Source organism: Onychostoma macrolepis, chromosome 22 (assembly GCF_012432095.1).
Source record: "Onychostoma macrolepis isolate SWU-2019 chromosome 22, ASM1243209v1, whole genome shotgun sequence".
NCBI lineage: Eukaryota > Metazoa > Chordata > Actinopteri > Cypriniformes > Cyprinidae > Onychostoma > Onychostoma macrolepis.
Genome location: NC_081176.1, coordinates 23,903,862 through 23,919,056, shown reverse-complemented (window position 1 = coordinate 23,919,056; position 15,195 = coordinate 23,903,862). Strand labels below are relative to the sequence as shown.

General features: G+C 37.9%; 2 protein-coding genes across 2 annotated transcripts; both read left to right on the top strand.

The window, feature by feature from the left end:
* Positions 1 to 3,709: 3,709 nt before the first annotated feature.
* Positions 3,710 to 5,252, top strand: LOC131531229 (protein PET117 homolog, mitochondrial). Its single transcript, XM_058761868.1, has 2 exons — positions 3,710 to 3,905; positions 5,100 to 5,252. The coding sequence occupies exons 1-2, from the start codon at positions 3,810 to 3,812 to the stop codon at positions 5,250 to 5,252; spliced, it is 249 nt and encodes an 82-aa protein (XP_058617851.1). The 5' UTR covers positions 3,710 to 3,809.
* A 2,027-nt stretch (positions 5,253 to 7,279) lies between these two features.
* On the top strand, positions 7,280 to 15,081 carry kat14 (lysine acetyltransferase 14). Its single transcript, XM_058761867.1, is given in 11 exon segments — positions 7,280 to 7,538; positions 7,705 to 7,826; positions 8,053 to 8,174; positions 8,864 to 9,045; positions 10,070 to 10,489; positions 12,589 to 13,083; positions 13,086 to 13,168; positions 13,252 to 13,385; positions 14,039 to 14,214; positions 14,295 to 14,485; positions 14,564 to 15,081. Coding segments are annotated over 11 exon segments (2,358 nt in total). The 3' UTR covers positions 14,738 to 15,081.
* Positions 15,082 to 15,195: the final 114 nt, after the last annotated feature.

Below are 15,195 nucleotides of genomic sequence, written 5' to 3'. Positions count from 1 at the left end.
GAGACAATTTACGAGACAATACGAATGACGAAACAAAGAATAAATTAGAGAAAAGTCCATTTTTAGATAAATTCACAATTGCAAGATAAAATGTTGCAATTTGAGAAGTATTTGCAGTTGCAAGATAAAAAGTCATGTTGTAAGAAACAAAGTCACAATTACTAGAAACAAAGTTGCAACTGCAAGATATAAAGTCTCACTGTGTATATATATATATATATATATATACACTGTAAAAACAAAAAAACATTTTTGAAATTGAGCCAACTTAAAATTTTAAGGCAACAAGCTTCAGAAGATTTATTTTTGTGGGAGATTCTCAAATTTTTGTTGAATAAACTTAAAACAACAAGTTGAGAAAACTTCTCAAAACATTTTCTTCTTAAATTTTTTTAAGTTGACTCAACTTTTTTAAATTTTTTTATTTTTTTTACAGTGTATGTAGAAATATAGCCAAAATTGTGAGAAACAAAGTCAGATTTCCATATATAAAATCAGAGAACTACAGTGACATTGAGAGACAAAAAAAATCACAATTATGAGAAATACAGTATAGCAAGTGTGAGATATGAAGTGGAAACTGGCTTCTGAAAAAAAGTGGTCAGAAATTGCTAATAAATTTCACAAATAATTACAACAAAACAGCACATTGAATTAACACATTGAATTAAAGTAGAAAGACAAAACTAGTGTGTTTGTTTTTTATGGTAAAATATACTCCAGTATACAGTGTATTCAATATTTTACAGTGATTTTTAATGTATTTTACTCTGCGTGTTCTACCTCTGTACACATGAATATGTAGTTGATTACACCAAATGATCTACATGATGTAATCAAAAAGAAAATTCGAGAGGTTTTATTCAATCAACTTTCATTAAAACCTTGCATCAGTCCATGTTCCCACAAAGCTTTGCTCCAAAGGTCATGGAACTTTTGAAGATTCATCTAAAACACTGTTAACATTGTACACATCCACCCACTCACACTAACACAGAATGTTTCTTTTTCTCAGAAACTATTTAATGCGAGGCAAGGTAAAACATCATAGTTCATCTGGAGGGAGGCAGTTCACACATCATTTCCAGACCTGATGAAGCAAAGGATGGTCTACAGATCAACAAACAACCAAGGAATCTGTTTACTTAGTACTGAGACACCCATTCCCAGCTGATAAGTCTACTTTTAAGGTGTGTTGATAGGACGGTACATCAAAACGGCATAAGACATACCCAAAAAGGAAAAATGGACTCAGGAGCCACTCAATACACCAAAATACCAATACATGCCAATATACACAACAACAGCATTTCAGAGATAAGATTCCCTGTATTCACCGCCAACACTTGCAAATTCAAATTCCCTGTTTGAGCCCCAGTGCTTTATGGTCTTTGGGAACAACCACATCTGCCAGCAGCGGTAAGTACAATTACAGAGCCGTGGAGTACGCTGGATGTTTGCTTTAGCTGTCACTGACGAGGGGTGTTCCATCAAACAAACCTTTATGGCAACCCCACAGGACACGCAGCTGAGCTACTCCAAACACCAGATGTGCATGTTCATCCTTCTGACTCAGACTCCGACTATCGCAGAGATATAGATATTTTCGACAGTAAAACAATTGACCATAATGATGGTTGCATTGTGGGTATGCAGGGTCGAGTAAAAACATGCCATGCATGAAGAAAATTCAAAACAATCACACTACAGGAGAACTTAATTAACAAAATATGAATAATTACATAAAGAATTTGGACTAAATATGCCTATTTTTTTGTTTCTTTAATCTGGGTTTGCATAAAAATTACTGTTAATGTCAAAACTATAAACACAGCCATCATACCAGATTTATTTCAACATTGTTTTCAGATAAAAGATAAGTTTTTTTAAATGTTGTACTGTTTTGAAGTCCATTTTAAAGGGTAAATTAGAACATTCTGTACATTTTACAAGAAAATACTATTTATAAAAAATCCTATTTAATTCAATGTTACTTATAATTTATGAAATTTTCTAGCAATTTCTATGTATAACTTGTTTCAAAGTAAATTCTACACCAAATAATACCATTTGCATTATCTATCAAATCAAAGTTAATTTATTAAAAATAATTATTAAATAAATCCATAGTTGACATTTCAAACACTGATATTTCTATTACTTTTGAAAATAGCATGTGTATGATATGTGGCTGATTCATACTAAAAAAAATACACTTTGGAATTGAATTACACAGCTGAATTTAATTCAGTTTTAATTCTACTTACTTGAATTCACATTTGATTTACAAGTCTGCGTCCTGATTCTCTCCTCAGTTCAAAATCATGAATTGATTTTGAATTCAAAAGACATTCTCAATTCATTTCTAAAAGCACAGGGCCCTGGCTTTATCTATATATATATATATATATATATATATATATATGAACAGAAAAAAAACATTCATAACTTGCTCCTTGTGTAAGTTGTCACTCAGAGATAGAGACACACACACACACACTGTGCTTCAGATGCTGGAGTTTTGTCTAGTACATTGTGTCCTGCACTGAGGAGTCCAACACACTTCTGCAGGAGACAGAGCAGATGAGGACAGAGAGCAAGGAGGGATGGGATGATGAGCGGAATACATAAATAACTCTTAACATGTGGATTCAGGCTTGAGGCAAGAGGAAGAGAGGAAATGAAAAATGAAAAGACTTACTGAAGAAGCAAAAACATCTTTGCTTTAAAGTGTTTGCTTTAAAGCAATTGCCTTATTGATTTTTGTTGACAGATCAATAATCGGTCTTTACACAGACATGGAACCTTCGAGTTGATAAACCCATGCTGGACTATACAGTATTCAAAATACTGAAGATAAGCAGTTTGAATCAACAATTATGTTTGGAATGGTAGGCCTACACTATATCATATTTGTGACCCTGGACCACAAAACTGGTCAAAATGGTAAATTTTATTTGTAGAATAAATTAGCTTTCAGCTGATGTATGGTTTGTTATGATCGGACAATATTTGGCTGAGATACAACTATTTGAAAATCTGGAATCTGAGGGTGCAAAAAATAAATAAATCTAAATATTGAGAAAATCGCCTTTAAAGTTGTCCAAATGAAATTCTTAGCAATGCATATTACTAGTCAAAAATTAAGTTTTGATACATTTGCGGTAGGAAATGTACAAAATATCTTCATGGAACGTACCCATACAATGTATTGTTGGCTATTGCTACAAATATGCCCGTGCTACTTATGACAATTTTGTGGTACAGGGTCACATTTATGAATTAGGCATCATGTATAATGTGTATATTATGAACATTTTTTGCATCAGCTATGATTCGTAAAAACATTAATAAATTTAAAAAAATGACCATTATGGTCATTATTTGATAAGAATGCAAAGAGTTAAGGTGTTTTTTACACACTCCCACACACGCAAACGCAAAATAACCATTTTTATATCCGAAAACATGTTGCATAATAATATTTGGAATGTTACTCTGCATTGAAAATCAAAGTGATACAATTTTCAATTCATGTCTATGCAAAATATCTTAACGTGGTAGTCCGATCAAATAATAAAACACGAAATATAATATATATATATAATCTGATATAATGTGAGCACTGCGCATGCGCAGTAATCTGCTCTCTCTATGACCACACCGCTGCTCCTGACCGATAGGCGGCAGTAAAACGCCCGACATCCTACTGAAATCACCACAAAAGAATCTACTCCATTCTGTTTTCAAAGTGCCCTAGCCATCTATCATCCTGCTGCACTGATATTTTCCAGTAATGCTCAATAACTATGTCTAAGACCTCTAAGGTTGTCCTGGGATTATCGATAGTGCTCACTATCAGCACCGTTGCAGGCGTTCATATCAAGCAGAACTGGGACAGGAAGGTAAAAACACTCTTGCCCTACTAGCCATATGAGCACCATGCCTTTATGAGGCACTATTCATTAATTAATTACTGTTTACCTGTAGTATGCAGTATGCATGCTATCAAAACAAGTAAAGATGTGCTAGATAATCTGTTTTAATGTTTTCATCTGATGCATTAAGTCTCATCCTACAAAAACATACTAACGTTATTTTAATATATTAACGGTATACTGTGTTATTTTGGCTGAAATGTTTTGTTCTGAGAAATTTATTTTAACTAAACGATTATTTGAACTCTGGCAGTTGCTGTTTATAAGTGTGTTCAAAGTACTGTTTTATAATAAATACCATATGTTTTGGTATGGAAACTTACCATGTTAATGAGCGGTGCTGGGGGTAACGCATTACAAGTAACGCGAGTTACATAATCAGATTACTTTTTTAAGTAACTAGTAAAGCAACGAACTATGTTTTAATTTAGAAGGAAATATCTGAGTTACTTTTTCCAATAAGTAACGCCAGTTACTTTGTTTCCCATGTCTTGACTGACAGCTCTTGTGTTGCCATGTTGAGAGAAATCAGGAGTAAGCAGAGGCGTAGTATGAACGTTACAGTAGTTCTAGATTCAGTATTCCTCAAAATGAATAAAAACAGTCAAATGCAAACTCAGAATATCATACAAACCTGCAATAATTAAATATGTTAAATAAGACAAATATAATTCATGTATTTAATCCCAATTTATTTACCAATGTTTTTGCTACTGACCTTTGATGATCCAATTCAGCCATACGAAGCAAAAATTACACATTTGTGTTTCATTTTTGTAGTGTTGAACTTTCTTCTCCTGCGTTATATTATTTATGCAATTTGTTTGAGCTGCGCCCTCTACTGTACAGACATGAATTTACATTTCCTTCAGCCTGAAGCGTATTCATTTCACTTTTGTTGTGAAAGAGCTTTTACATTTGTAAAAGAAGAACTTTTTTTAAGAATTAAAAACAAACAAGCAAGCCCTGCCCAGATTTAAAAAGTAACGTAACACATTACTTTCCATAAAAAGTAACTAAGTAATTAGTTACTTTTTTTAGGGAGTAACGCAATATTGTAATGCATTACTTTTAAAAGTAACTTCCCCCAACAGAGAAGCTACATCTGAGTAGTATAAAATGTGGAGTGTTTAGATGTTAACACATCTGTCACATTCGCAGAGGCTGCGGGACGGAGTTCTGCGGGATCTGGAGCGCGTGGAGCGAAAGCGCGAGAACCTGCGCACACTCGAGGAGCAGATCCAGCTGACGAGAGAGCTCGTGAAAGAGCGCGACAGACAAGAGGCTGAAGCGGCGCGACCACACAGTTCATAAACCGACTAGTTAGACTGGTACAACAAATTATTATTATTTACAGCTTATTTAAAGCTGTATAATGTTTACTCGGGTTTCTCTCACAACAGGTAGTTTTTTTTTTTTTTTGCCCCTACGAAAATTAACCATGGTTTCACCACAAATAATAAAATAAAATAAAACATGGTAACAATAGTTAAACCATGGTAGCCACAAATTAACCATGGTTTTGCTACACTAACCAAAGTTTAACCATGGTATTTCTAGTAAAACTGTGGTTATACAAAAGGTAATCAATACGCCAAAAAACCAAAAACATGGTTACTACAATAAAACCATGGTTAATTTTTGTAAGGCTGGTAATAGTTGTCACTGAAATACTGTGGTTAAACAAAACGTACTTTTGATAATTGCCATTTCAATATCATTCACCATGGATAAACATGAATGCATTTTATTATATAAAGAAAAAGTTTTATTTCAGTTTGCCCAGAATTTTACTTGCCCTGCCAAAATTTTCACTTGCCCTGTCAAAAAATAATAAATTGTCATTGTTTTCATTGTTTTGTAACCCATGTAATCTTGTATTCTAATGAATAAGATCACCAAAATTTTAGATACCTGTAAAACTTCACAGTTGTCTATTTCAATATTCTCTATTCCTGCTAGCGCAACTAATAGAATGTTCAAACATTTTTAAAGACAAGTAAAAACTCAGTCATAAAATAAGAACAAACAAACGCATGAATAGCATATAGCACCAATGAAACCGTGATAAGATGCGAAAGAGAACTCAGTTCAGTGTTCACACTCTGTTGGAGAGGCTGATTTTTTGTACAAACAAACAAACAAAAAAAAAACAGTTTGTCAGAAGATACTACATTTGAATTTGACCTTACTTACAGCTCAAACAAGACCAAGTCCTGTCTAAATGAATGGGAGAATCCTGAAATCTCAAAAACAGCTTGCTGAACTCGCGATTAAATTGCATATTTCAAATCAGCAACATATTCTGAAATGAACTGCCACATGAATGTTGTTTCTTATGCTCAAATAGCGTTTTAAAAGCTTATTTTTTCAGGCTGGACCAGCCAATGCGCATGCATAGCTCCAACATCGGCTGTTTCTATGGGAATCGGAGCTTCTAACACAATGACGTTACCAATCAGCGATTGGCTCTTTCATTTAGAAGGCGGGACTATCCCACCATATTGCCCATTGCAGTTTCTCCCATTCATAAGTATAGGAGTGAACCATCTTTGTACTTCTATAGTCTTATCTTATCTGATATTAAGTAAAGATCATGTTCCATGAAGATATTTTGTAAATTTCCTACCGTAAATATATCAAAAGCTAATTCTTTATTATAATATGTGTTTCTAAGGACTTCATTTGGACAACTTTAAAGGCGATTTTCTCAATATTTTGATTTTTTTGCACCCTCAGATTCCAGATTTTCAAATAGTTCTCGGCCAAATATTGTCCTATCATAACAAACCATACATCAATGGTAAGCATATTTATTAAGCTTTCAGATTATGCATAATTCTCAATTTCAAAAAATTTACCCTTATGACTGGTTTTGTTGTCCAGGGTCACATATAGTATGAATTGAATATGGGTAGTTTGAAAGAAATTCAGATGTACTACATCCGCCATGTTGTCACAGTCACGTGCCCTACCAGCCTCAGTTGCATTGATTCACTGCCATTCATAAATCCTCTCCAGTGGCCTCATGGGATATTAAAGTGTCCATCAAATGCGCACTTCAAAATTTCGACAGAAGTATTTGGTCATCTGAGTATTTTTTGCTTACTGTTTTTCAAATACAATGAATCCAGACTTACTTTTTGGCTTACTGTAGAGAAGCATTTGACTGCAGCACAGCATGTCTCAGGCTGTGCGAAAATACTGAATTCAGTTCTCTTTCGCATCTTACTGTGGTTGAATGATTTAAATTGGCAAGAGCGTCCTGAGAGTCATTCACACTGGCCCAGTCCTTGTTGTCCCTGGATCTAATTGCTTCCTCTTATCTTTTAGATTGAAAAATGGACAGTGGGGACCAGAGAGGACTTGCGGCACAGGATGAGGAGACCATGTGCACGTCAGCCTCTGAGGGTCTGGAGGAGGGCGAGGTGGAGGGAGAAACTCTCCTTATTGTGGAATCAGAGGACCAGGCGTCTGTGGATCTGTCTCACGACCAGAGCGGAGACTCTCTGAACAGTGACGTCGGGGAAGACGGAGAGGGAAGCTGGAACGAGGACATGTCGTTCTACTGCGACAAGTGCCACAAGTGGATCCCAGCTGGTGAGAAGACCGATGACAGGGGACGGCACGTCTGATATGCCCTAATGTGACCAGATTAAGAGGCGATGTCTAACTTGTGATGAATTTGTTCTCTCAATAAAGACTGGTCTGAAAAAGTACTTAGTCTCAGAGCTCTCTTTCTTTTCTTTCTCCTTGTATGGTTCAGCCCAGCTCCGTGGAGAGCAGCCAAGCTATTTGAAAGGAGACAACTTTTTCAAGTTCACCTGCTCGGACTGCGCCGAAGATGGGAAGGAGAGTTTTGAGAGGATGAGGCTGACCTGGCAGCAGGTATTTAATCTGGAACAATTAAAATAAATGAAACCATATTTAGTTAGCTAGACAAAGCTGTCTAAAAGAACATTTCAGCATCGGTCCTTGAAGAAAATCTGCTTTACAAACAGCATTACAAAATTGAGAAATTTCATAATATCCAAATAAAAAGTCATGACACGTGATTTAATTCTGTATTCTGGCAAATAAAAAGTCTCTAAATTGTTTGATTTTATGCTTCTAGGTGGTGATGTTGGCTATGTATAACCTGTCTTTAGAGGGCACCGGACGACAAGGTTACTTCAGATGGAAGGAAGATATATGTGCATTTATTAGTCGGCACTGGACATTCCTGCTTGGTTCTAGGTGAGACTAAGTATCACAAACCTTATATTTTGTTTTAGAATCACTATAAAGTGATTATAAAAGACAAATAAGTATCGGAGTGTCTATTTACATTGTGCAAATACTCCACCTTGTTAGCAGAGGCTATTTACACTAACTCTGCCCACCAACGTGCGACTGGGATAGTCAAACTGCAAAAGAAAGCTGTTGTAGATGGTAAAGCGTGTACCGCAGTCTTCTTGACGCAATCGACCCAGGTTCGAACCTGCCTTTTGCTAAACTTTTTACCCCTTCCTTTCAAATCTCATATCACAATGGAAAGGCATTTATTTTCAATAAAAATGAAGTAAATAATCAAAACGTGTTTGGTAGGTGTAGGGAGGGCTTTATTGTCCGAATAAGGTGGCATCTATTTAATCATTTGAATTAAAATTATAATTTACACTTTTTTTTTAATAATGTTTTATAATGTAGTTGTATTATGTAGTTTTATAATGTACTACAATACTGAGGTGCAGATAATTGCTACTATTTGCATTAAGTAGTGTAGCATATTGCTAAAAAAAAATACTATTTTAACAGTGTAAACAGAATCCATTGCTATTTGTAAATAGCATCCATCGCTAAGAAAATGTGCTATTTGCACTTAGTGCAAATAAAACTGCCAATAAGTATGTTAATAAGTATGTTTTATGATTATACACTCTCAGGAAGAAGACGTCCACATGGTGGAGCACAGTGGCAGGGTGTTTGTCTGTCGGCAGCCCAACGTTTTTCCGTTCAGGAGCACAGGAGTTCGGAGAACCCGGCTGGTGGAAGCTAGTCCAGAATCGGCCACCTACTCTACGGCCCGAGGGGGAGAAAAGCTCTGCGGCTTCACTTAAAGCCAAAGGTAGTAGTATTTTACATTAGAATGAACACCCCCTAGGTTTGGCATGTTTTGAATAGTGGTCAACTGATATAGGCTAAATTAAAAAAATTATGTTGAAGTCGCAACATAACAGAAGTATCAACAGATAATTTTTCCGTATTGTGACAAACATCCAGGCGAATGCACTATTGAAAAGAAAAAATGTAGGGGAATTGGTTCTATGCATCGGTTGTTTATTGGATGGAGGCAGATCTGAATACAAGCTTGCAGTTATTTGTAAGGAAGGGACAGGGTTTAAGCAGGCTATATTATTGGAGGTCTGTCGTTTTGCCGGACATTTTGATTAAAATTTACAAGGTTAAAAATGTCAAAAATCATGGATGAATTATTCACAATAGAAAGGGAGAATTTAAATTTCATGCGGACTGTAAATGTAAAGCTGCAAAATATATTGGTACCATATTGGTATCATGCCTGAAGTTAATATTAAAAACTTTTATTAATTCATTAATGTAATTTGTAGTAGTTGTAATTTGTAGCAGATCTTAAAAAAAACAAACAAAAAAAAACAATTAAATCCTGTGATTTATTTTAAATTTATTTAGATGAAATAGAAGTATAGTAGTATTCATCTTATTTTCCAATGTGAAAGTAAGCCATTTTCTGTTAATGTGCGAGATTTTCGCTTCATTAGCTGTTATAGGTAAATAACTAGCAGAATAACAAAGTACAGTAAAACCATTTGCGTTACAAACCAGTGTGTTTATGATTATGATAATACATAAAAATTATATGATATCGAATAACAGTTTGTAATATTATTTTTGTATACCTGAAATGACTGTTAGCGGATGAAACCAGAAGCTTCATATATTTAAGTTAAAAATGGCCCCGTCTGCTTGTACATTAAAAATAATGTGAATAGATGGTTAAAGCCAAAAGGCTTATTGGTATCAGTGATTTAATATAATTTTTGTACTACTGTATTTTTCCTTAATTTTAAATTTAAATATAACATTTTTGGATCCACATGTTGTTTATCCAGCTGTGTCAAAGCCGCCCCTGGACCCCATAATCACCGTGGAGGGTTTGAGGAAGCGTGGAAGTCGGAACCCAGTGGAGAACGCCATGCAGCTGAAAGAAAAGCGTTCCCGAACACAGGAAGCTAAAGAGATCCGGCGTGCGCAGAAGGAGGCGGCCGGGTTTCTAGACCGCAGTGCCTCATCCACACCTGTCAAACTGGGCAATCGTGTGCGACGGTCAGAGCCGTATCTGGAGAAGGGTGAAGTCATTGACTTTTCCTCTCTCAGCTCCTCTGACAGAACCCCGCTCACCTCTCCTTCCCCCTCCCCTTCGCCCGACTTCTCCGCCCCTGGAACGCCCGCCTCACACTCTGCTACGCCCAGTCTGCTGTCAGAGGCTGATCTCATCCCAGATGTCATGCCCCCTCAGGCTCTTTTCCACGGTGAGATGCTGCACTTGGTAACTGACCAAACACCTACTAATGGTCACTTTTCTAAGCAATCAGACTTAAGACTTTCCACCTGATAGATGCTAAAATGGGCGAAAAGATGCCATACACTTACCCTGAGGGTCTGTATGTATACACCAGGGGTCATTTGCATAAAGCCCCTATGTTAAGACCGTCCTTGACCAACTAGCAGTTATCCAAGAGGTAAGCAGTCTTACTTTTTCGATTCAAGGGCCAATCTACCTTTTTGTAACTGACTTACATATGACTTACAACTAGTCTTGACGAAAACAAATTAGATGATGATCTTTTAAGACTAGTTTAAGCAGTTTATGCAGCCAGCCCCAGATGGCAACCACATAGCAACATTCTAAGAACCACCCAGAACACCCTAGCAACCAAATAGCTACATCCGTACAAACTACCTAGAACACCCTGGCAACATTCTAACATTCATAAATGGACAAAATGTGTTCTGTGAATTCAAAGTTGCTCTTATTAAAAGCGGCTGCCAAATGCATAAACATTAATTTTTAATAACCACACATTACACCCTGGCAACCACATAGCAGCATCCTATTGATGACCAACCCAAACACCCTAACAACTACATAGCCACTTCCTAACAACCATGCAAAACACCATGGCAAGCACAAAGCAACGTCCTATTGATGACCTCCCAGAGCGCCCTGGCTACCCAAGCAAACAAACAGCAAAATCCTTACAACCACCCAGAACACCCTGGCAACATTCTAGCAACCACAAAGTTACAACATTAAACGACCATCTGGTACACCCTGGCAACCACATAACAACATCCTATTGATGACCACCCAGTACAGCCTAGCAACCACCTAGCAACATCCCAACAACCACCCAGAGCACCCTAGAAATTCCCTTGTAACCACCCATAATTCCCTAGTAAAGCCCTAGCACCCAACCAGAACACCTTTAGGGGATTTCGCACCGGAGTGACCTTTTCATAGTTCCTAGAACTAATTGCGGAAGCTCCCGTTTTTTGGTGTGTTCACACTGCAGGAACTAGGAATGATTTTAGTTCTAGGAACTCTATTTGGGGGAACTAAATTAGCTCCTTCTTCAGAGTAGGGTCTAAAACAGTTCTATAGAAACTATCAGCTATGTAAGTACACGCTGATTGGCCAAATACATACGAAACACCGGCTACCCAGCATTTTTAAAAATCTGTGTAAAAATATTTACTCCACAAACATCTTAAGGGGTAGTCGTGGCCTAATGGTTAGGGATGGTTGATGAAGGTAGATGAAGGTTGCTGGTTCGATTCCCGCACCTGCAGGAATTGAAGGTGGGGATTGTGAATGAACAGCACTCTCTCCACCTTTGATACCATGACTAAGGTGCCCTTGAGCAAGGCACCGAACCCCTAATTGCTCCCCGGGCGCTGGAGTAAGGCTGCCCACTGCTCCGGGTGTGTGTTCACTGTGTGTGTACTCACTGCTGTGTGTGTGCACTTGGATGGGTTAAATGCAGAGCACCATTTCGAGTATGGGTCACCATACTTGACAATACGTCACGACTTAACATGGAAAACAGTGATAACGGCATTTAGCTACCTGTTGTCTGCAGCGTTGTTCTTTTCTCACCTTCAACATGTAACACTGAAAGTTGTCATAGGAGATTTAGTCAGATTTTCATGCTCTTTCAATTGTGTAAATTGTACGTTTACCTTCAATCTCTGTCACCACGAAACCCACAACACACAACAAAAACAGCTCCATTCACGGGGTCCTCGAATCACCGCTTGTTGATGTTTGTAAATGGCGCGCATAAAGACATTGCTGTTGGACGCTTCAGAGTTCCTGCTGCTGGTGCGAATGCAACCCTGAAAACGGCCTGAGGGGAAATTGGTTCTCTAGGAATGACCCTGCTGTTTAGTTCCTAGAACTAAGTTCTGAGAACTATGTGGTGCAAAAGCCTAGTAACACCCTACCAATCACTCCCATTTTTATAGTTTTATTTATTGATAGTTGATTCATATTTGGTAATGAACAGAAAAACAGTTTTGTCACAGTATCTTGTTTATTGACTGTATACATTGTGTTACTTTCCTTCAGACGATGAAGAATTGGACGCCGAGGGAGTTATCGACCCCGGAATGGAGTATATTCCCCCTCCCAGCATGCCTTTGGCTACCGGCACCATCATGGTCAGGAAAAAGATACGTCCAGCAGAGCTGATCAAACAAGAACTGGAGAGTGAAGACGAAGAGCGGGGTAGAGATGGTGAGGAAGACGAGGGCCAGGATGAAGGCTTGTTGCCAGCGGGACGGGGGCGTGGGATTGAGCGGAGGAAGGTTCTTCAAGATAAAGGCGAGGGCTGCGTATCTTTGCCCAACCCGCGCTACACATTCATTAGCCTTTATGAGGAGCGTTTACTGCTCCACAGGCTGGAGGCATGTCCGCAAGCACTGGCCGTCACGCCACAGGCCAAAAGACTGCATCGGAAGCTACTCGTGCGACAGGCGAAAAGAGAGCGAGGGCTCCCCCTGCTGGATGTGGATCAGGCCGTGAGCGCTACTCTCAGTCTAGTGGGGGGGGTGTACGGGGCACAAGGGGTTTGGCTAGCCACAGGACGAGTGGAGGGGGGAAATACAGAACCACCAGCCAGGACCTTCGAATACTCGATCGCTTTCAGGTAAGCCGGAAGAAAACGTGTAGCTACACTATGTATTGTAACTTCTATTGAGATATTCAATAAAGTCTTGTTTTGTTCCTCAGTCAACAGTGACCGTAAGGAAAGGGTTTTATCAGCACACAGTGTCGTTCTGGCACAGGCTGATGGGTTCTGATGCCTGCATGGATCAGACCATCAAGAGTCCCTACACATCCAGAGTGCTCAAGCCGTACATCAGGTACACATTCTGAACATTTACGACAACTTAATTTCTTACTATTACAAGCTGTTGGGATTTGATTCATGGTGGAAAACCAGATTTTTTTTTTTTTTGCTCTTTTGAAATAAGAGTTTAAATAAATAGTGGCAAGTCTGTCTTGAAATTAATCAAATTGTAAATACTTCAGGTTCGTGAAATGGATTTTATACATTTCTGACAATTTTAATTACTTTAGGAATTAGATAACATCAATGTTTGAGTAATAAAGATAATGGAGATTAATTCATCTTTGTTTTTGTTTTTTTTACATCAAATATATTCCGGGTCAGTTTTGACCCACAAGAGGTACATAAAAATTTCGAAATAATCCGTCTTTAGAATAGGAATGAAACTTGGGAAAAAGTAATATGTATTTCTTTAAATAAAAGTTCTGACCTCAAACCTTTGAACAGTAGTGTGTTTTTTAAATAATGTTTTCTTAAAAATGTGTGTAAACACACCCCAAGCTGATAGAATCTAATGTTCAAATAAATATAGATCATTTATGAAAACTGCTGCAAAAACAACTTGTTTACAAAAAAATGTAAAAAATTAACATACGACCATCCATGTTTACAGATCCCAAAGTGACCCATGTGTATATTTATGATAATGTGTATTATTGTGTGTAGGAGAGACTATGAGAGCCGGCCGCTGAAGCTGCGTTTGCTCTCAGAAATCCATGCGTATCCTCACAGGAAGGACCCAAATTGGGTAGCTGAACCTGACGCACCTATAGACTACTGCTATGTGCGGCCCAATCACATCCCTTCTGTCAACTCCATGTGCCAAGACATCTTCTGGCCTGGTAATCATCTTTTCATCCTTTCAAACTGATTTTGGGTGAAGCTAGGTCCCGATGGAGTAATAGGTTCTTCTGTTTACCAGGTATTGACCTATCAGAGTGCCTCCAGTACCCAGACTTCAGCGTGGTGGTGCTTTACAAGAAAGTTGTCATCGGTTTTGGCTTCATGGTGCCGGATGTGAAATACAACGAGGCCTACATCTCCTTCCTGCTGGTGCATCCTGAATGGAGGCGAGCTGGTATCGCCACATTCATGATCTACCATCTCATTCAGGTGAGTCAAAAATAAATCAACCAAGTTGAGTTAACAAGCTTCAGTTGGCACAGAAATCTTCCTTTCTCCTCTCTGTAGACCTGCATGGGAAAGGATGTGACCCTACACGTATCGGCGAGCAACCCTGCCATGTTGCTCTACCAGAAGTTCGGCTTCAAGACAGAGGAGTACATTCTGGACTTTTATGATAAATATTATCCAGTGGACAGCAAAGAGTGTAGGCACGCATTCTTCCTGCGCTTACGCCGCTGAGGAGCCTACACTTTGGGTTTTGTACATTGTGTAACTTTGTTGTCGTGTGACTCGGATGTCAGTCAGGGAGTGTTTGTTAGTGTTATCACAGTCATATTTGTTGCGTTATTAACCATTTGAGGCTTAGTATGATTTATTTTATATTTGGTTCAATGTTTAAACCAAAGCAAAGGATTTGTTTCTCTGTATACATACACCAGCATAACTCTCTTCCTTCTGCACCATAAACACAGCTAAATTAGTTTTTCGTAGTTTAAAAACGTATTTTTACCACTTTTTTGTTATGTTTTGTATTCACACAGTTGCGCAGATAAAAATGTCGCCACCTGTTAATTAAATATCAAAATGTTTAATAATGTGTTGGTTCTTTTTTATTTATTTTTCTTTTGCATTCAGTGGTTTGGTACTAATTTAAAAAGTTTTACACATTATAGCAATATGAATAAAGATAGAAGTGC